General features: G+C 41.3%; 1 protein-coding gene across 4 annotated transcripts in view; it reads left to right on the top strand.

Moving 5' to 3' along the window:
* Nucleotides 1-23,465, top strand: part of GRN (granulin precursor) — an 891,963-nt gene that overhangs the window by 724,433 nt on the left and 144,065 nt on the right. For all 4 annotated transcript variants that reach the window (XM_044055245.1, XM_044055246.1, XM_044055247.1 and 1 more), the window contains exon 19: nucleotides 8,463-8,589. In XM_044055245.1, coding sequence (XP_043911180.1) covers nucleotides 8,463-8,589 — 127 coding nt within the window. The remainder of the gene's footprint in view (nucleotides 1-8,462; nucleotides 8,590-23,465) is intronic.

The raw sequence follows: 23,465 nt of genomic DNA, 5'->3' as shown, positions 1-23,465 counted from the left end.
ATGGGGTAAGAAGGTCTGTACTTCTGCAACCTTGGCCATTAAGGCTTTAAACTGCCAGTTTCACATGTTAAAGTATCAGCAACGTCATTGGATTGCTTAAACAGAAAATGATGTTGATTCCTGACTGTGTGGAAAATAAAGAATTACAGGATTTAATGCATTCTGCTGAACAAGTTGGAAAACATACTTTGCAATGTGGTTTTGGTTCATTAGAGGCCTCTTGCAGGGCTGCTGTTACTGGGTCTGTGCTCATAAGGCATGTTTGGCTAAAGGAGCAATCTTTGCCTGATCATGTTAAAGCTAAATTGTTGGATGCTCCCTTAAGTCAGGACTGCCTGTTTGGCAACAAGGCTGAGGAAGTTCTTAAAAAGATGGAAGATAAAGCTAAATCTATGCAAACTGTTAAAGATTTCTTACAAGTTCAGCCTCCTAGATTTAGTAGGCACTGGCCCTCTAAGAATTGGTTCTTTCCAGCCCCTTCCAGGTCTTCTCAAGCCAAACCCAGACACAGCAAAAGCCCCAGGTTTCAGTCCCAGGGGACACACAGGACTAAGCAGTGGGGGGCCTCCACGTCCAAATCTGTGAGTAATAAGACTCCCCCCCCCCCCCCATGGGAAACTGTCTCAATGACTTCCATTTAAAATTTCCAAGACTTATCAACTGACTGCCCCTTTGGGGGGGGGGGGGATTGCTCTTCATGCAAAGAACTGGGAACTCATTACCCAGGACAAATCGGTTTTAAATATAGTGTCCCAGGGATACAGATTTCACTTCCACATGTTGCCAACACCAAGCGGGTGGCTGTACCTACCCCCAAATCAGTGGGCAGAGGCCCAGAAACAAGTATTCTCTCATAAGCATGGGGGCTATTCAACTGGTACCAGAAAAGGAAAAGGGACAAGATTTCTACCTGAGACTTTTCCTGGTACCCAGAAAAGACAATTCATTCCTATCCTGGACCTGTCTACTCTAAACACATTTTTGGAGATTCCAAAAAAGATGCTGACTCTTCAATTACTTCCTATGCTAGGCAAAGATGCCTAGTTGGCAACGCTGGATTTAAAGGAAGCATACCTGCACATCCCAATCAGGGAGTCCTGCAGAAGATGCCTATGCTTCAAAGCAGGCTACACACAGTATCAGTTCTCTGCACTGCCCTTTGGCTTATCTACTGCGCCCAGGGTATTCACAAAGTGCCTAGCTCCAGTTATTGCATTTTGCAGGCAAAGAAATATTCAAATATACCCATACATGGACGATTGTCTAATTCAGGCAGAAAGCCAAGACATACTTTTGAATCATCTGGCCTTTGTACAAAGGGTTCTAACTTGTCTGGGGTACACCATAAATGAAAAGAAATCACATCTGTTACCCTGTCAGCAAATAATATTCCTGGGAGCAAGCTTAAATACAACTTCCCAGATGGCTTACCTCACGCCAGAGAAACAAATTCATTTGACAACCTACTTCAAACAAGTGGCCACAAAAGCCCTGCTATCTGCAAGACAAATACTGCAAGCCTTGGGGTTCATGGCCTCCTGCATTCTTCTAATTCCATATGCAAGATTGCATATAAGGAAACTACAGTGGTATCTAAAAAACCTACGGTGTCAACATTCTCAGGATCTAGAAGCAATTATTCCTATCCTACCTTGCCTATGCCTAGAATTCCTTTGGTGGGCAGAGGCCTGCCACCAAAACAAGGGACTACCTTTCACACCACCCCCTGCCGCCCCAAACCCTAACAACAGACACATCAGACAATGCATGGGGTGCTCACCTGGCACGGAAGTGCATGCAGGGCAAATGGAACCCAAGCCAAATGCACCTGCATATCAATCAAAAAGAAATGTTAGCTGTACAGAATGCTCTGACGGCCTTCAAGGACCACATTCTTCCAGGACAACTAATGGTAAAAACGGACAACACCACAGTTATGTCATACATAAACAAGCAGGGGGGTGCACATTCTTACCCCCTCTGCAGACTAGCCATGGCATTGTGGAACACAGTAACTCCACCAAAAACTTCAGTTGAATTCCAAGCCCAAATAAGGTCTCCTCAATGAAGAAGCTTTGGTTGAAATACCAATAGTTTATTTTAATTTAAACAACACAAAAAACAAACTGATTTCACACAAATATGTAAAAACGGACTTAGCGCTTTCATTTCCTACCACTGAAACATCATCAGAGTCATTTTCAAAGTTCCTGCCCTTACTTTAAATAGACCCAACACCTAAGTATTACCTAATTTATTAATCAATTAATTCCTATTTAAAGCAATACAACTACCTAAAACCATAGCTCTTAATTTTTATAGATGAACATATACTACCTTATCACTTTTTATACATTAAAACCATAAATATATAATCACAAGAATCATACTGTTTTACATATTTTGCACCTACAAGCTCAATTCCTGCCAGGAAAATTAAATACACTGGCAGACGGACTAAGCAGAAACCTCATGGACCCATACGAGTGGAAACTGGAACCAAGGATTTTCAACATGTTGACAAGCAAATGGGGGAGCCCAGATATAGACCTGTTTGCTTCTCCCCAGAACTACCAATTGGACAAATTTTGCACAAGGACTCCCCACAAGCAAGCCTGGAAAGTGGATGCTCTGTCCTCCAGCTGTAAAAACCTATCAGTCTATGCTTCCCCCCCTCTGCCTCTGCTCTCCAAAGTACTACTAAAAATCAAACCGGACAAACCAAGGATGATTTTGATTGCTCCAGACTGGCCACGCCAACACTTGGTACCCCCTCCTGTGCAGTGTGTCACAGTTATCCCCATGGCACCTGCCTCAGACTCCTTCCCTGTTGTCTCAGCAGGAGAACCAGATTCTGCACCCTCAGCTTCTAACACTGAACCTTGCAGCCTGGCTAATTAAATAATCTCTCCTCTACCATCCCTCAGTAAACCTGTGATGGATATCATTTTAGAGGTAAGGAACCAGAAAATCTTATGCTGAAAAATGGAAAAGATTCTATGCCTGGAACCGATCTAAATGGATGAGCACAGCAGCGCCCAGTTTACCTCAGGTTTTACAATACTCAACTGAGATGCTTCACAACAGCCTGTCTTTTTCCTCCATTAAAATCCATGCCTCAGACATTTCAGCTCATTATAACACAGAACCTCCCCTCTTCTCTCATCCACTGCTCAAGCAGTTCCTCAGAGGGGCCAAAAATTTGAGACCACCCGGGGAGAGCTCCAACCCCAGCCTGGGACCTTAACTTTGTTTTGGAGAAACTCACTCTACCTTCTTTCGAGCCAGCTGCTACTGCAGACTTAAAATTTCTTTCTTGGAAAACAGCTTTCCTTTTAGCAATCACTTCAGCTAGAAGGGTATCTGAATTTAAAGGCCCTTATGGCAGTGGAGCCTTTCATTATCTTTCACACGGACAGGGTGTCCCTCAGAACCAATCCATCCTTCATGCTCAAGGTGGTATCCAGTGTGGCTCTTAATCAGTCTTAGGAGAAGGGTGTATGAGCACCAATATGATATCACTAAATGTAAGGACACCAATGCCTTTTTCAAACACTCCCAGGTATGTGACAGGATGAACCTCAAATTTCTGGTGTTGGAGCAGGTGGTGCCAGACCCACGAGGGGGTAACTGGGAGGCTAGGTTGGAGAGCCGAGAGCTGTTCTGGCAGTTGAAGTTGGATGCTTGTACCCCCCCCCCCCAGATGAATGAGGGCCTAAATATTAACAGTGTTCTAAAAATGAGAAGAGCACGTTTATAAAATGGAATTATTTAGGTCACTCTTGTAAAGGTCATTTTCTTTCTTTCTTTTTTGTCACCAGATAGTGTTGTGACATCAGCTAGAAAGCCTTGCATTTATCACAATTTCATTGTAATTATTTATTTTAACCTTCTGGGATTGGAATGCGATTTTAATTTGCTGTACTGCAGTTAATAATTTTAATTTTACACATGATATTTAAACTATGATGCATTCAATGGAACTTTGCACTATACAAGGTACTGTTTATTCTATTATTATTGACTGCAGCAACAAGCATGTTTTATACAAATAGATATGTTTTATACGAAAAAATTATCCTTTATTGCACAATGTCTTTTTAGCATAACATTATTAAAAATTATTAACCATTAGGTTTATTAAGTAATTGATGGGTGGAGTTTTAACTTAATTGATTCTGCTACTTAAAAACTTTTTGTAATGGGCAGCTTTTTGAAAAAGCCTGGTAATTCACTGGGTGAAAGCGCTTGGCTTACTTGTGTTTGCTGTTCTACTATGAGCTGTTAAGTCTTTGCCGTTTTGGAATTAAAAGAATTTTATTTTATTGCTTGCTTTTGGATTATTTTGCTTCGGATCCTGTGTGTCGTGGATTGTGTTTATTCATTTGCCAACCTACTTTCCCAATCCACAGAACAAAGGGGAACGGATACTGCATTCCTTAGATGTGCACAAACAACTTAGATTCTACTTGGACAGGACTAAACCTCAAAGGAAATCTGAACAACTGCTGGTGGCATTTGCTGCAGGGGCAGAGGGTAGGGCTATTTCTAAGCAAACCATTTCTAAATGGATAGGCCATTGCATTCATTTCTGCTATAAGCACCATGGAAAACCTATGCCCCAAGGGATCAGACCTCACTGCACCAGGGCTGCATCTACCACTACAGCCTTTCTCAGAGGCGTCCCTACCAGGGACATCCTAGAAGCTGCTACCTGGAGTTCTGTACACACTTTCACCAAGTATTATCATTTGCCAATTTTTTCTAAATCCAGACCTGGCTTTGCCACTGCAGTCTTGCAGGGCCTTATAGCTGGTCCTAATGCGTCTAAATTCCTCCTCCCAACCATAGCTTTGGGAATCTACCCAAATGTAATGACTGCAACAGTGAAACACGAAGAACATAGTACAGTTGTGTACACTTACCATAAATGTAGATGTTCGAGTGTATTTACTGTTGCAGTCCTGGTTGCCCTCCTTCCCAGTCCCCTAACTTCTTTTGGCTATACCTCTACTTTCCCTTGCTATGCTTAAAATCCTTTTGGGTGTATTTGCTTTTTTGTTGGAGGTATATCTTTGTATTTTTATATTTAATTGCTCCCCATTAGGGGGGCACCTGACATCTGGAGCAAGAAAAACTGATGTAATGGCGTCGGCTTCATGTTTTATACCCCTGACCTGACGTCATGGAAGAAGGGACAGCAACCGATGCAGGACCCAAGACTTTGTTAATCAGGCCGACTGAGGGCTACCTGCAAGCAGATAACCCAAATGTAATGCCTGCAACAATGAATACACTCGAACATCTACATTTATGGTAAGGGAACACAACTGTACTTTTTATGCTGTGGGCTGACTGTTTCACTGGAGACGACTTTGCAATTGGTGATTCTATCCCAGTGCTGTTTCCTTACTATAAGTTAGTCTACCTGAGTTGCATGTTGGCCATTCTTGTATGCGATTTTTGTGACCGTCTCTTTTTGTGAACCATGTGTGGGCTACTAACAAAACCATTGTAAATGCTTTTTCTTTTCCACAATTGTACCTGTAACTAAAGTATGTAAAGCAAATAGTTTTTGTAACTAAACTATGTAATGTGGAGCTTTTCTTCCCAGGCCTCAACTGAAAACGGGCTCCCTGAGCCCAGTGGACTTCCCCGGTCATCAAACTGGAAATAAATAAATAAATAAATACATTTGCCAGACAGAAGTATAGAATTGCCTCTCCTCCTTTATTCCTGTTGTCCCACCCATGTGAACCTAGGCAGTCTTGTTATCCTGTTCTATCTGTCCTGATATGCGCATTGAAGTCACCCATTATCAACACCAATTCATGTTGTCCTGCTTTATCTAGTAAGACCTGCAACTACTGTCTGAGTGCATTCTTTGCTTCACTGTCACAACCCCGCTATGAGGCATAGGATGAGATTATGAATAATGCCCTATCATTAGGCTGGAGTCTGATTACCATGAATCTGTCAGTAATTCTGATGACATCCTTCAGTGTCTTCTGAAGCCTCTCCCTCACCACAGTTCCCACACCATTTCTAGCCTGTCTTCCTCCTGAATAGTAGATTCTGGATACCAAGCCAAATGGCTTTGCTGCACTGCCCTTCCATCTTGTCTCTTGGATACATAGGATGTCCAGCCTCATACCACCATGTCATTCACTTACAAACTCCATCCTGTCAATGAACCTGCACTGAGTGTAACAATTTTTAATTCATGTTTGGCAGGTTGATTGGTTTTATGTCCAGCTTTCCCTCAACAGAGCTACCCTAAGTAACTCAAACTGGGCAGCTGGACACTGTCTGGCCAGTAGCTTATTGACGTAGGGCTGCTGGGATTTATGGCAGGCACTTACTAGCCAATAGGAGCACATACACCCCACCACCAGTCCCCGGCATAGGTCTGAGTAGCCTGGGACCTCAACCACTTATCACTAGCAAATACTTATCATTTGGTGACATTTGTCAAAAAAAACAAATCACTTAGAGCCATATTTTACACTGTTGAGTGGCTAACCCTGCCACAGTGCACATTTTGTGATCTGTGTTCTCCAGTCTTCAGGCTAATCCATAACTTTTCTGTTCCTGCAATGCTTATTGGGGAACTTACTAAGATTTCATCTTTTTGTTGGGGGCTTTTGTCATGCAGGAAACAATTTTATGTAACATGTTTACAGGTAAAAATTCTCTTTGCAGCAATTCATTTAATTTAGTAATATTAGATGCAGAATAAATTTGTCTTCTTACAAATCTTTGTGGCATAAGTAGTTCTCTGTTAAGTGTTGACTATTCCACAAAATTCAGCACTAGAAATTCTGAGTGGGAAAATCTTTGTTCATTGTCAGGCAGTCTGCTGTTTCTTGGGGAGTAGTCAGTATCTTGTGCAGTTGTGCAGCCAGGAATTTTGAAAATGTGCATCATTTTCATACTGTTTCCCCACCACCACCAGTAAGAGAGTAACCAGAAAAAAAGTTTAATTTGAATACCACACTCCTATATTATTTATTTATTTTATTTATTATTTTACATTTGTTGACCGGGCTAGTCCTAACTGGATTTATTTCCTTTTTCAGTAGAGGCCCGGGGAGAAAAGCTCCAAATGTTTACAATGTTAAAAATCTTAAAATAAACATTACAAATTATGAGAGCAAATAGATCACAATTGTTACATAAATAATGAATATTTGCCAAAAAAATTACAACACATACAAGTCAAGTCGTTTACATTATAGAATTTAGATACAGTAAAGAGAAGTTATTATACAGTGAGATAAAAGAGAGTTGTAATACTAATAAATAAATAAGTAAAATAAGAGAGTAATCAGAAAAAAAAGTTTAATTTGAATACCACACTCCTTTATTGCTAGCTTCCCCATGTGACTGCCCTTTCATTGATTATAGATCCAAAATAATGGAGTTGTGTATCACATGCATTGTAGTTTTTGTATTAGACGCTCTAATTTAGAAAGCTAGTAGTGTAACCATCACACATCATTTTGAACATAAATTTATTCTTTGTTAGTGTACTTCTCCCCCTTTAATTTGTCTGTAATGCTTGGACATTGGATATCCTTTTGCTAACAAGAAATTGCTCCTCAGAATTTAATTTTGGTTCCCATTACTTAGTTATACTAGTCCACACTCCAGTCCTGCTGCTGCATTACTACACAACCCTGACCCTATCTCCTTTTCATGTTTTCACTGGTCTTTTTACATGTAGTATTTCCAAGTTTTAGTCCTTCCTCTTCCTTTCATAAATGTGCTTCCCCCTCCACCACATGATTATTAAAACTTGTTTTTTTTCAATAACAAGCTGATTATGGCAGTGTGTAGCTTTTTCTTTTTACATCAGTGTTTGTACATATGTCCACATGAATTTTATTGATTTTTTTATGCTAACTCTCAGAACTGTAACTAGGGCTGGGGAAAAAGAGGGAGGGTGCCTCTGGTGGAGGCTGTTAAGGGTTGTGATCAGCACTTGCCAAAGGGGCACCAGTGCTGTACCGACGTTCATTTAAGAAATTAGGTGATATCAAGGATTCATAAGTGAATGTTGATAATGCATTTGCCGAGGAGCTCAGTGTGTTAGTAACTGTAGGAGCTATGCAGTTCTTAGTGGTATTTAGTTCTTTTAAGACCTTTTTAGTCATCAACTGTAGGATGAAAGGATGCCATTCTGGGGAGCTGCTCTGTGTCTCAGATGCCCCAGGTACATCTTTGCTAAGTTTTGCCATGCAGTATTAATCATATTAACTTTTTATGTATCTTGGGATAAGCAGTTTCACCTGTCTCTGTGTCCCCACTTCCCTCCCCTGGTAATATAAGTGATGGTGTTTAGTGTTCCCTCACTACCAGTAATATAAATGGCAGGGATTCTGCGTAATGCATCTCCAGTTTTACATGCCTAATAAGTAAGCTTCATTTACCTATGCTGTACCATCTGTCTCTCTTTTCAGGCTGTTTGCTGTAAAGACCAGGAGCATTGCTGCCCAGAAGGAACAAAATGCAATCTCTCTGCTGAAACCTGCGACTCTGCCCAAGGAAGCACACCACTTTATCGCAAAATTGCAGCTATAACAAAGAGTAAGTATATATGTGTGTGTGTGTGTGTGTGTGTGTGTGTGTGTGTGTATCTATGTGTGTGTGTGTGTGTGTGTGTGTGTGTGTGTGTGTGTGTGTGTGTGTATCTATGTGTGTGTGTGTGTGTGTATCTATATGTGTGTGTGTGTATCTATGTGTGTGTGTGAGTATCTATGTGTGAGTGTGTGTGTGTGTGTATCTATATGTGAGTGCGTGTGTGTATCTGTGTGTGCACGTGTCCTTCTATTCCCATGTTGCAGTATTCATACTGTGAGATTTCCAGCCCTCAGGTGACCCAATGTCGGCTCGTATACAAAAGCTTAAGGCTGCTGTAGGTGCGTGGGATGTCACATGTAGGGCCATAACCCATGGAGTATAAATGTGACATCAGCACGTATAGACCTCAGAACTTTTCAGCTGCAGACGATGATTACTTCAACCACTTTGCTCCTTCATCCGAAGACTTCTAAAAGATAAGTACCCCGTTGGGGGTTTGCCTTTTTCGTACTTAAGCTTTAGCTTTGTTGCTACTTGTCTAAATGGCAGAGATTCTCCAAATGGTGTTCTCTGAGAAACAAGGATCCATTTCTAGCAGATCCTTTGCTGGTCCTGAACTATACCTGCAGACCCATTAAGGAGCTCTACCTGATTTACAAGGCCATGTCTGAACCAGCTCTGTTAGAAATGCTACATCTAAAAAAATCCCTCCAAGGAGGGACTAGCTTACTCTTGTGTCAAAGTCCATCTCTCAGCCATTTCTGCATGCTTGCCTTTACAGCCGCCTCTTCTCTCCAGACTGGATGTAAAACTTTTCCTGAGAGGGGTCTTACACATCAGACCACCAAGAAAGCCCATTCCTCCTCCCTGGGATCTCAACTTCATGCTAGAAAAGCTTACCCTCCCCCCTTTTGAGCCAGCCAGCACAGCATCTCTTCAAATGTGCACATGAAGAACCATCCTTTTAGTGGCCATTGCCTCTGCTAGAAAAGCATCTGAATTACAGGCCCTGATGGCTTGCCTTCCTTACACCACCTTCCACAATGACAGGGTTTCCCTATGCACTAACCCCTCCTTTATGTCCAGAGCAGTTAATGAGCTTTCCTTAAACCAGTCTATTCACCTACCCACCTTCTTCCCCTCTCCTACTAACTCAGTGGAGAGGATCCTCCATTCCCTAGATGTACACGGGCAACTGATATTCTACTTGGACAAAACCAAGTCTTTCAGAAAATCTGACCAGCTGTTGATTTCCTTCCATCCCAGGGCCTTGGGTAAGGCAGTCTCCAAACAAACTATCTCCAACTGGATCAGAAAATCCACCCTTTTTTGCTACTCTCATCATCACAAACCATTGCCTCAAGGAGTGTGAGTGCATTCTACCAGAGGCATGGCTACCTCTAAGGCCTTCATGAAAGGACTAGACACAGCTTCCATCAATGGAGGCAGCCATCAGGTCCACAGTCCATACTTTCACCAAGCACTACAAGCTGGACCAGGTCTCTAGGGCCAGGGCAGGATTTGCCAGGGCAATTCTGCAAGGATTCCTAGAATTCTCCACCTCTGCCACCTCCCAACATTCCTCCTAGCTGTGGTACTGTCCCACAGTATGAATACTGCAACATAGGAATAGAAGGATATAGAATAGTTGTGTAAAATCTTACCATAACCATAGATGTCCTTCTATTCCATGTTGCAGTATTCCTTCCCACCCTTCATTCCATTGATATCCTTGATCTTCTCTAGGGTATACCCTCACTGCAGGACACTCATTGCAGGCCTGCAAGGACATTTGCTTTTCCTTCTCCTTGGCCTTATAGTCTCTTCTCTGGGCTTCAAGTTCTGACGTCAGTGCGTGCCGTCACATTTATACTCCTTGGTTTGTGGCCCTAAGTGTGACGTCCCATGAACCTACGGCAGCCAGGCTTAAGCTTTTGTATAGGAGCCAATGTCTGGTTGCTTGAGGGCTGGAAATCCCACAGTATGAATACTTGCAACATGGAAGAGAAGGAGATCTATGGTTATGATAAGATTTTACACACCTATTTTATATATACATATATATATATATATATATATATATATATATATATATATATATATATGTGTGTGTATTGCTTTGTAGATTTTCTTTCAGATGGTACTGTTAGCTTAAGAAGACCATTGATTATCTGCTTTACTGTACTTTTTTTTTTTTTAACAAAAAGGCACCTTAGATGAGCATTAATTTCTAGGATTGTGAAGCTTGGTTGGTGAGGTAACACCAGGGAAACTAGAATAAGGAGATAGAGATTTATTCTTCTTATGGAAAGGAGATTTAGAGACATTTTCATCTTTTGTTACTGATTTAAATAATACAACTGATTTTCTTAAGTTCACCTTAGGGGTTTTGGAAAAAATATAAATTTTTTGGATGTTCATTTGGAATTTGACCTTGACAAATTGTTGTTTTCTAGTAAGATATATAGGAAGTCTACCTTTGTTAACCTATATTTGCACAAGGACAACCCGCATCCCCAATACATGAAGAGGGGGTGGACAAGGGCCAGTTAATATGACTGAGTTGACTGACCAGTTACTGATCCACCTTCTTGTTGGAATTGGATAAGCTTGTCAGCTTTTTTATCCAGAGGGGATATGGTTCTTATTGGTTTAAGAGAATTGTTGGAGAAGTTTTGAAGTTACGTGATAACATAGGTAGTCCCATTCTAATAGCACGTAGAAATTTGGATTCCCCCTTTAACGAAAGCATTGACATGTATAGAAATTAGACATCTTAGTAAGATCATTTGGGCCAAAGACATTACAGTTGTGATTCCACTTTTGTAGTTTATGCTGCTTTGTGCAACTTTTGTACATGTGTTTATATCGGCAAGACCATTAGCACTTTGGGTAGAAGAATATATGAACCGTTTTTGCCATTAGAAATAAATATATGACAAATGCTTTAGCACAACTTGCTACAGTTTGTGACAACTTTAAAAAGTTTTCTTTCTTTGTACTTGAAACAATTATTTCAGATGTTTTTGTAGTAGTTTTTGTTGTGGTGATTTTTGTAGGGAAAGTAAATGGCAGATTTTATTAAGTGCTTTTTACAAGTGCAAAGATTATAATATATATGTTTTTCTCTGTGTGAAGTCATTTTTAGAAAGAATTAACAATATACATCATATATAAAAAATATATACATTTTTATATGTATATTTACATTTATATTTGGTAATGTGTTTTGCTTTAAGTAGATAATTCTATAAATTTGTTAATTTGGATCATTTATTTATTTATTTAATTGGTTCTTAGGTTCATAGGTGTGTACTAGGCTAATTGCCATGGAGCCTTTACAAGCCTAGCCCATAGAAGTGGCCTGTCATTGTGCCACCCAACGTTAGTTTACAGTGCCTCTATCAAGTAGAGCCACTGGAATGATCTCCAGGATGAACTTTCTATTTCCCATCTACTCATCAAGATTTCTCTTGAAGAGGGGCCAGTGAGGTGCTCTGCTTGACATGTATGGGAAGTCTGTTCCAGAGTATGGGCAGTCTGTGTTATGAATCTGTCCCTCCAGCATGTTCTGTTGATTGTGGTAATGAGGTTGAGGTCTCTGGAACGTGTGGTGCGGAGGGATTGGGATTTTTTTAGATGTAGCATTTCTAACAGAGCTGGGTCAGACATGGCCTTGTAAATCAGGTAGAGCTCGACTCTTAGTAGATGATATGAGACAGAGAATTGCTGGAGTTTTTTGGGTCTGTCCATGTAGGACATATGTTTAAGACCTAGGATCCTCTTCGTGAGGTACTTTTGTGGCCTCTCCAGCTGTTGCAGGTGTCTAGTGAGGTACATGCCAAATGGGGCATTATAATCTATGATTGGTCTAATGAGGGAAGTGTAGAGAGAAATGATGACCTCTTTCTTCCTGGATGCAAAACTCTTGGTTTATATTGTCACGTGATTTGATACTTTTTTTGTATAAAGTGGGTGGTTTTGTGACACGATGTTCATTTTCTGATAAAGTTCATTAATTATTAAATCGAACGAATGCGCTAAAAATATCTTTGTGTCCGGCTTCTTCCTTTGTGGCTTAGTTGTGCATTTTTTTTAATTTATTTCATTTCTTGGTTGAGGTGATGGTTGTTAACTATGTGTGTGTGTGTGTGTGTGTGTGTGTGTGTGTGTGTGTGTGTGTGTGTGTATATATATATATATATATATATATATATATATATATATATATATATATATATTTTGCTTTCTTGGATTGTGAAGCTTGATTGGTGAGGTAACACCAGGGAAACTAGAATAAGGAGATGCCTTGTTAAGTACAGAGAACACAGAGAATGGGAAATGTGCCTTGTTAAGTACAGAGAACACAGAGAATGGGAAATGTTAGAAGGGTGCCATACCTCCTTGACAGAATGCAGCCTGATATGGACCTGTGATATGTTTGGAGGCAAACCTGACTGCGAAGCAACTGTTAAATATTTTGTTTTGCAAGGGCACATATGAGTAGCAGCCAGTTGTTCATTCCCTGGGGTGTTGACTGGGGGAATCACACAGGAGACATGTCTCTAAAAATATTAAGACAGTAAATTGTTGCTTATGAGTGGCCCTGGGAAAGGCATAGGCATGAACTGTGTTGAAGGAAGCAGAAAACTTGAAGGTTTCAAATTTAAAAACATTTGCTAACCTAGTGTTGCTTCCTTAAGCTACAGCTCATTTTTTTTTAAATTTTGTAGGAAATATAAAGTCTTCATGTGCAAAATGTGTACATATGAGGTGAGGAAGATAACTTTGTCACCACTCAAGTTAGTAGTTAGATGATAAGCATGGTATTGCCCAGGAAGGGGGGAAAAGAAATAAACTTTTATGTTTTTAACACCTTCATTAATTATCACTTAAGACATGGGCAAACGTACATTTATATAAAAGAAAACCAACTATATTAATATATTGCCAGTTGCAAACATTATACATCACATGTATTCTTTTTTATAATTATCAATTGAACATTGCATAAATTGATTAATTTTCTACCTTCCCTTAATTATCACTCTTCCTCCAAAACATTATTAAACATGTATTGCTCCCACAGTTTACATTTTTTGTGTAATTTACTCCTACCCTTGTCTAACAATCTCACTTCCAGTTCTTTTATTCCTTTTAGAATATTCAGTATTACAAATACAGTTGGTTTAGACTTTGATTTCCATTTTCTAGTAATTGCTTTTTTTAGCAGCCACCAGAATTAAACTTAACAAGGCCTTAATTTGTCTAGGCAATTCAGATTCTGTATTACAACTCAAAAAATGTCATTTTGTTAGTTGGACCCATTGCTCACTCAATGTTTCTGATGGAACATTCTGTACAGATTTTTTTAAAGTGTGCCAACTCATTGCACTCCAAAATCATATGTCCCCAGTTACCTCTTTCTTCCCCATCACATCTCCACCATTTGCTATTTACCTGAGGAAGAACAATTTAGTCTGCTTGCAGTATACAAATATCTATGCAAACATATCCAAGCAAAAATTCTAAATCTTCTAAACGTTGTTGCATGTTTGGGAGCCATACAAATGTCCTCCTATTGTTTCCAAGTGAATTGCTTATCCAATCTCTCTTAATCTTTTCTAAACTCCTTTGATTATTCTCTAAAGTTATCATGCAATATTTTATATGCCCTGTTAATTATCCCTGTTTAACAGTAGCTTCTAATGTTCTTCGTGTTTCACTGTTGCAGTCATCGCCTGTGGGTTATCCCTGCTGTGGTAGCCCTCAGCCGGCCCGGATACCTGAGTCAGTGTTTTTCTGCATCGGCTGCTGTCCCTTGCCTGATGTCATGTCATCAGTGCTATAAAGGAAAGCAGCCGACACCATTACATCAGTCTTTCTTGCCGTGGAGCCCGTAGCAGAAGCAGTTAGCAAGTGTGCCGGACGGTCACTACCAGAGATTGAATCACAGCTGAAAACGTCTAAAGCCAAGTACCCCGTTGGGAATCCTTTTTTCTTGCACTAACCGTTGTCTGAAAAAGTTAATAGTTGTCTCACCTGTGGAAAGCAAATATCACACCGAGACTTCCATTCATACTGCATTACTTGTTTAGGCCCAGATCATGATGTCCCCCGTTGCCAGTTCTGTACCCACTTTAATGCGAGAACCATTTGTCGTAGAGCTCTTACTGTAACCAGGTATTTTCGTCTTCCGTCTTCACATTCCGAACTGGCGTCAGTTAGCTAACAATCCGTAGACATTCCAAAAAAAGTAAGGATAAAGATCGAGACAGACCACACAAGGCTAAGCCTTCCGATGACTCTACTGTTAAGCAGGTCATCAGTTCTCCAGAATTCAGTGAGGTGCCTTTGCAGCCCCTGATGCCCAATTCAGTACCTTCGCAGGCCTCTACTGAAACCCTTTCGGAGTCCGATATGCTGCAGAAATTTTCTTTTGCTTCCGAGCCTTTGGTTGTCTCTGCCTTGGTTGGGTCCGGAGCCACAACGCAGGCACTGGCTTCCAAGGAGGTTTTTCGCACTACCAAATCTAGACAAAAAAATACCATTTTTCTCAGTCCGATGGATACTCTTAGACCTAGAACCAAGGCCAGTCCTAGGAAAACTACCTCTAGCTACCATTTTACTCCTGCTCCACCACCCCAAGCTCAAATGCTCAAAATGGTGGAGGATCTTATCACCCTTATCAGGTGTAGTCAGGCCACACCTTCTAAAAGGAAAAGAGACCTTTCTCCTGAAGTACTGACAGAACAAGATTCTAAGGGGTCTGATTATTCAGATTTTGAAGAGGAACAACAACCTCTGCCTGCTTATGAGGACTCAGATGCAGAGGAATCCATTGCTTCTGCCTCCCCACCAGAAGATCTTTCCTTTGGGGAAACCCTTCACACCCTCAGGGAACATTTCCACTGGGAATCCCAGGACTTCCCTCAGTCTAAGAAAAGACTAAGAGAGTTTCTAGACCTGCCCCAGCACAGACCCTTGGGCATCCCTCCAATCTTAGAGGTGGTTGATGATGTCTTCCATGAATCCAGCTTAACTCCTGATGCCCTCCCACCTGCTCCCAGAAAACCTGACGGGTATTACAAAAGTACAGGATTCTCACAAATACCTGCACAGAAATCCTGCTGCAGACCAGGGGGTCATTACACAGGGACCAAAAGGAGCTAAGGCTAGTTTTGCAAAGAATCCTATTCATTCTGACAAGGACTCCAGAACTCTGGACAGATGGGGTAAAAAAGTATACACCTCTGCAACCTTAGCTGTCAGAGCACTCAACTGTCAGTTCCACTTGTTAAAATGTCAACAACACACTTTGGAACTATTAAAACAAAAGTTTGCAACCTTTCCTGACTGTGCCAATTCGAAAGAGTTAGCAGATTTGCTGCACTGTACTTGTCAAGTGGCTAAACGGTCATTACACTGTGGCTATGACGCCCTAGAAGCTTCAAGCAGGGCAACAGTGTCAGGACCAGTCATTAGAAGACATGCATGGTTGAAGGAACAGCCTCTCCATGATCATGTCAGATCTAAATTACTTGATGCACTCTTGGATAAAGACCACTTGTTTGGAGTAAAAGCAGAAGAGGTGCTTAAAAAGGTGGAAGGCAAAGCAAAGCAAAATCTATGCAAACAGTAAAAGATTTCCTTCAGGTACAACCTCCTAGGTTCAGCAGGAATTTTCCCCAAAACACTGGTCCTTTACTGCATCTAGCAGACCGGGGCAAGGTAAGCCCCGCAGGGACAGACCACCCAGACTCCTATCCCAGGGACAGCAGAGAACCAAACAGTGGACCACTTCCACTCCAGAGGCAGGGAGTTCTAAGCCATCCCTCTGTGACAAAAACTGTCAATGACTCCCTCTCCCCCCTCTGCCCTCTTTTCACTCACCAAAAACTAGGAGGAAGACTGTCCCTCTGCAAAAAAAAAAAAAAAAATTGGCTTTCTGTAACAAAGGATCAATGGATCTTAAAGATCATATTTCAGGGATACAAATTCTCCTTCAATGAACTCCCAATTCTAAGAGGGTGTACCCAGACTTGCCTCCAAATCGATGGACAGAGGAATTGAAACAAGTCCAAACTCTCATTTCCCAAGGGGCAGTAGAACCTGTCCCCTCAGATCAAACAGGCAAAGTCTTTTATTCCAGACTATTCCTTGTTCCCAGAAAAGAGGGCAGTTGGCGCCCCATCCTGTATCTGTCCATTCTGAACACCTTCCTGGTGGTCCCCAAATTCAAAATGCTAACTTTGCAGCAGCTGCTGCCTATGCTGACAAAAAAATGCCTGGTAAGTTACCTAGATCTAAAATATGCCTACCTCCACATCCCCATAAGGGAATCCTGCAGGAAATTCCTTTGCTTCAGAGCAGGCTCATAACACTTTCAGTTCTCTGCGCTACCCTTTAGCTTATCTACAGCTCCCAGGGTATTCACCAAATGCTTAGCCTCAGCCATAGCCTTTTGCAGACAGAAAAATATACAAATGGATGACTGCCTCATTCAGGCAGCTTGCAAAGAAAAGCTCCTCAAGGACCTTCTCTTTGTCAAAACCCTCCTAACCTCCTTAAGGTACACCATCAGCGAGAAAAAAATCAAAGCAAACACCATCCAGGAAGATCATTTTCTTGGGAGCACTGCTGGACACAGCATCCCAAATGGCCTTCCTATCCCCAGAAAAGCAGAGCTTTCTGCCTCTCTATTTTACCTAGCTGGCTTCCAGAAGTCACCTCACTGTAAAGAGTTTCCTGCAAGCCTTGGGGTACATGGCATCTTGCATCCTTCTAATTCCTCTGGCCAGGCTTCACATGAGAAAACTTCAGTGGCACCTAAAGAACCTTTGGTGTCAGCACTCTCCACCTCTAGAGATCTCTCTCCCTCTTATCCCCAGTATAAGGGCTGAGTTTTTCTGGTGGTCAGGGGCCTGTGCCCAGAACAAGAGTCTTTCCTTCACCTACCGCCCAACCAGGCAGATGATTACCACTGACGCTTCAGACATAGCTTGGGTCACTCGCCTAGAAGACAGGTGCACCGAAGGTCTTTGGGATGCCCAGCACCTTCCCTTACACATCACCCAGAAGGAAATGATAGCAGTACAAAAGGCTCTGACAGCCTTCAAACCCCATCTCAAGCCAGGGGTTCTCCTTATCAAAACAGACAACACCACAGTAATGTGGTACATCAACAAACTGGGAGGGACCCAATCTTACCCTCTGTGCAGGCTAGCCATGACCCTCTGGCTGACAGTCTCTTCCATGAGACTATACCAGATAGCCCAATACCTACCAGGGATCAACAACACCCTGGCAGACCACTTAAGCAGAAACTTACTGGATCCCCATGAATGGCAGCTCCACAGAAAAATCTTTTTACAAATCACTCAGGTGTGGGGGACTCCGGAGGTGGATCTCTTTGCTTCGCATCTCAACCATCAGCTTAAAAAAATTCTGTATCAGGGAGTTTCATCACCTTGAGTGGAAGGTGGATGCCTTAACCTTCCCCTGGAACACCTTCTTTGTGTACGCATTCCCTCCTTTGCCTCTTATTCCAACAGTACTGATCAAAATAAGGGAGGAGAAACCAAAGGCAATCCTCATTGCTCCAGATTGGCCCAGACAACAGTGGTACCTTTTACTGCGCAGCCTGACCGTACAGCCTCCCAGACAGCTTCCCCTGATCTCAGACCTCTTAACTAAGGTGGGGGGGGAGTATGCTGCAACCAGACTTGCAGACACTCAAACTATCAGCATGGCTAATACTCTAAAGGCAAACAAGGGGCCCCTGTTAAGCAAACAGGTCCTAGACATTATCACAGAGACCAGAAGGCCCAGCACCAGCAAATCTTATGCAGGAAAATGGAAATGATTCTGCACCTGGAGCCAGTCCAAAGGGGGCAATACCTCACAACCTTCCATCCCTCTTATCCTGGATTACCTAGCGGAGCCACTTAATAGTGGCCTGTCCTTCTCCTCTATTAAAATCCATGCCTCAGCCATTTCAGCTCATTTTGATACAGAACAGCTCCTGTTCTCCCATCCTTTGTGTAAACAATTCCTCAGAGGGGCTTCTAATATCAGACCTCCCAGAAGGCCACCAACTCCAGCCAGGGACTTGAATTATGTTTTGGAAAAACTAACTTTACCACCCTTCGAACCTGCTGCTTCAGCAGAACTAAGATATCTCTCCTGGAAGACTGCTTTACTCCTAGCTATCAACTCAGCCAGAAGGGTTCCAGAACTTCAGGCACTGATGGCCATTGAGCTCTTCATCATCTTCCATGCAGACAGGGTCTTCCTGAGGACTAATCCCTCCTTTATGCCCAAGGTGGTATCTAATGTAACTGTTACCCAGGCCATATGTCTACCCACCTTCTTTCCTAACCCTCAAAACTAGGGGGAAAGAATTCTGCACTCACTAGATGTGCACAGACAGCTCAGATACTATCTGGACCATACTAAACTCTTTAGGAAAACAGACCAACTACTTGTCAGCTTTGCCCCAGGGGCAGAGGGGAAGCCGATTTCCAAACAACCCATTTCAAAATGGATATCACACTGTATCTATTTCTGCTACAGATTGCATGGGAACCCCCCCCCCCAAGTCTGTTCAAACCCATTCCACTAGGGCAGCCTCTACTTCCACAGCATTCCTCAGAGACATCCTGGAAGCTGCCACCTGGACTTCTGTCCATGTCTTTGCTAAGCATTACCACCTGCGTCTATTTTCTAAGGCTAGGGCAGGGTTTGCCTCTGCATTTCTGCAGGGCTTGCTGACCCATTCATAGGTCTCTTACTAATCCTAACATCCGTCTCCTCAGCTTTGTAAATCCTCTCACAGGTGATGACTGCAACAGTGAAACATGAAGAACATAGTGCACTTGTGTACACTTACCATAAATGTAGATGTTTGAGTGCATTCATTGTTGCAGTTCTGGTTTCCCACCCTCCTTCTCCCTTATATCTTCTTTCTTTAGGGAGACATAAGTTTCTAATGGTGGCTTTTAGTGACCAGGACCACTTTACCAAATTTACTTGGGATGCTGACTGGTTAGGGCAAGAAAAACTGATGTAATAGCGTCGGCTGCCTTCCTTTATAGCACTGATGACATGACATCAGGCAGCAAGCGGCAGCAGCCGATGCAGAAAAACATTGACTCTGGTATTTAGGCCGGCCGAGCGCTACCACAGCAGGGATAACCCACAGTTGATGACTGCAACAGTGAATACATTAGAGCATCTATATTTATGGTAAGTGTACACAACTGTACTTTCTAGATTCGACTAGAAACTGTACCTGACCAGGTCTTTCATTTAGGATTCCCATATCCCTTTCTCTTTGCCTGTTTTCTGATATCAGTCCCTGATAGGAAAGCCAGTCACTAGCCTGCAGTCCATATGTCTTCTTGGCTTCTTCCCGTTCTGTTACCCTTTCCCTCTCTAGTTATTTGTTCCCTGTACCTTGGTTCCTTTTCCAGTTTTCTCCAGTAAATTCCAACCCCCTTTTGAATATTCTCTGTACCCCTAATCGCAGTCATCCCTATTAGCAAAATTTCCTTTCTCCATTCCCTTGTCGGCTTAGTTCTTAGAATACTTTCTGCTAGTTTGACTATATAATATTCTGTATGAAGGTTATTCTCCTTAAGGATCTGCATCCAAAATCCTACTCACTCCTTATTTCTTGAAGTCTCTTCCACTTCATCAGCATCCCTTTAAATTTTGAATTATATATGTCTGTGTTATTTTTATTCTGTGAAGTACAGGCTAACACAGAAGGCCTCTGGCTAATGAAGTTCGCAGATGACTGCAAACTAGGAGCCATAGCCAAGTCCCCAAATGATGTGGACATCCTACAGAAGGGCCTCGCTGAGACAGATACCTGGTGTCAGAGCTGTGGCCTCAAGCTCAATGCCAAAAAGTGCAGTGTCATCCCCTTTGGTAAAAACTTTGTACCCATGAACTACCACATAGGCAGCATTCTCCTTAACACTGAATGCGTGATAAGAGACCTTGGGACCCAGGTAGACAGTAGTCTCTCCTTTGATAGTCACATTGCCACAGTAGTCGAAAAAAAGAGGTCATTGTTCCCCTCTACTTGACACTCATTAGTCCCATTATAGAGTACAACACCCCTTTTGGAATGTACCTCACAAGACATCTGCAGCAGCTGGAAAGGCCACAGAAGTACCTCACAAAAAGGATTACTGGCCTCAAACAAATGCCCTACACTGACTGTCTCAAAAAACTCCTGCTTTACTCCATAGCATATCGCCTACTCTGAGAAGATCTCTCCCTAACATATAAAGCTGTGTCAAACCCAGAGCTGTTGGACATGCTACACCTAAAGAAATCCCAATCCCTCCGAGCTACATGCTCTAGGGACCTAAACCTTGTCACCACAATAAACAGGACATGCTGGAGGGATAAATTCCTATCCCAGAGACTTCCAATACTCTAGAACAGGCTACCAAACTATGTCAAGCAAAGTTCTTCATTAGCACTCTTCAAGAAAAATCTTGAGTGGATGGGAAATAGGAACTACACCTCAGGAATCACGTCTGTGTCTCTGCTCGACATTGGCACAGGAAAATAACTTTCTTGGGTAGCGCAAGCCAGGAAACCTTGTTGGCTAGGCTTACATAGGCCCTTGGGCTGATAGCCTAGTACCTATCTATGAACCTTATCTGTGTAGCTCTAAAGTATCTCTTCATATCAAGTAATCCTAAATAACCTTGTTCTATTGAAAGGATCAGCTTATCCCACTTGACCCTTGCCCTTTTCTCCACCAAGATAAAATCCCTCAACTCTTTTTATTAATTACTGTCTACAACTTCTCCTCTGTTCAATAAAAATATGCCTGACGTATATAAAACCAAAATGACTAAAAACATTTTCACTGCTTGTATCTTGCAATCCACATCCAGAAACAAGTTTCCAGTTTGTCAGTTGTTGTATTATCTTTTGTTTAGTCTCTTCCCGCATATCCTTAGCTGCCATAACAGAATCCTTTTTAATCCATACTCCTAAATACTTAATTTTATTGTGTCCCCATAAATATAGGTATTACTGAACAAGTTCGTGTGGGTACATAGTTTACAGCTATAGCCTTTGTTTTATCTTCGTTAATTTTATACTTTGAAAAGACTTGAAAACTATCTATAGCCTTTGTTTTATCTTCGTTAATTTTGTACTTCGAAAAGACTTGAAACTATCTGAAAATGTTCAAAAATACTGAGATGTCCTTTTTTTGTGTCATCAGTTACAATATAATATTGTCTGCAAATAAAGCCAACTTTTCTTGATTACCATACCAATTATAATCCTTGAATTTCTGAATCACTTCTTTTCTTTGTCAGTGGCTCTTAACGCAAATAACAAAGGGGAAAGAGGACACCCCTGCCTGGTTCTTCTCTTCAGACACAACTTTTAGAGAGGAACCCTCCCACTTTAATTTTTGCCTCCGGCCCTCCTACATCTCCCAAATTAACCTTATTGTTGTATCAGGGAATGCAAATGCTTCCATTGCCCTACTTATAAAATCCCAGCTTACTCTGTTGAATGCTTTATTTGCATCAATACCCACCAACAACAGCAGTATTTTCTTACAGTCCACTTCCATCTGGGTCATTATTGTTTTGTTAATGTTGGCAGATGTTTGCCTCCCAGCCACAAAACCACATTGATCCATATCTATCAATTTTGTCATCATATTTGCCATTCTTTTAGCTGTTATGGATATAAACACTTTGTAATCACAGTTTAAAATTGAAATAGGCATATATTAACCTGGGTGTATTGAGTCTTTGCCATATTTAGATATTGCAGCCACTGCAGCTTTCTCCTGTGATGTTGGAGAGTTACCCTCCTTTTAAAATGCTGTTAAACAAAACCTTCCAAATCTTTCCCTCCTAGCTTACAAACATCTACAGTAATACCTTCTTTTCCTGGAGATTTTCTTGCAGATTGATTACACATCACCTTTCTTATCTCATCACCTTCTATCTTAACTGTTAATTGCTGAGTTTCATCTACTTCTAACCTTGGCATCCTTAAGTCTTCCATAACAAATATTTCCATTTGTGCTTTTTCTTGATTTCCATATTTCTCTGTTTTATACAAATTTTCATAAAATTTCCAAAATATCTCTTAATACCTTTCCATGATCTCTGGTTATTTTTCTTGTTATAGCTCCCCAAGTTTGGCAACAACACTTTCTACTTTCTGTTACACTGAGGAGTTGTGCTAAAAGTTTTTGTGCCCTGGAGTTATCAAAACAGTTGCTTAACAGCTCATTCATATTCTTATGGTGTTCCCTTTTTTCTCTTTAGCACACTGTAGTTGTGCTTTTTCTGTGAGATTTACCCTTATTCTGCAGTACTTTAACCTTTGTCAACCTCTTTAAATAATTAATTTTACTTCTTAAGCATATTTTTTTTCTCTTTTATTTTACCCTGTTTTAAACTGTACTTTCATGTTATCCCACTCACTAGCTTTACCTTCTGAAGAAATTTGTATATTCCCCATAAATCTTGAATAATTTCCACTTCCTATTCCGGGAAGCACCAGTGTCTCATTTTTACTTCATTTTTATCTTTATTTTTATTGGTGCATGATCTGAAATAGTTAGTGGCTGTGCGTTGAAGCTTTCAATTAAATGTATGTGAAATATAATTTCTGTCTAGTTTAGCCTAGTTATTGTACCTTGGGGAATAATATGTAAATTGTCTGAGTTCCTACTACTGATTTTACATATTCCATTACCAAACATTTTCATAAATTTCTTTGGAAATCTACCCTCTTTTGTTGCATTTTTCCCTTTTAGGTGCCACCAGGTACATCCTCACTGTTGCAAATCAAGTTCCAATCCCTACCTCTAAGTAATATTC

The sequence above is a fragment of the Protopterus annectens genome, chromosome 13.part0 (assembly GCF_019279795.1).
Source record: "Protopterus annectens isolate FY-2018-M chromosome 13.part0, PAN1.0, whole genome shotgun sequence".
Taxonomy (NCBI): domain Eukaryota; kingdom Metazoa; phylum Chordata; order Ceratodontiformes; family Protopteridae; genus Protopterus; species Protopterus annectens.
The sequence above is the reverse complement of the archived record's forward strand: the minus strand, read 5'-3'. Positions and strand labels throughout refer to the sequence as shown.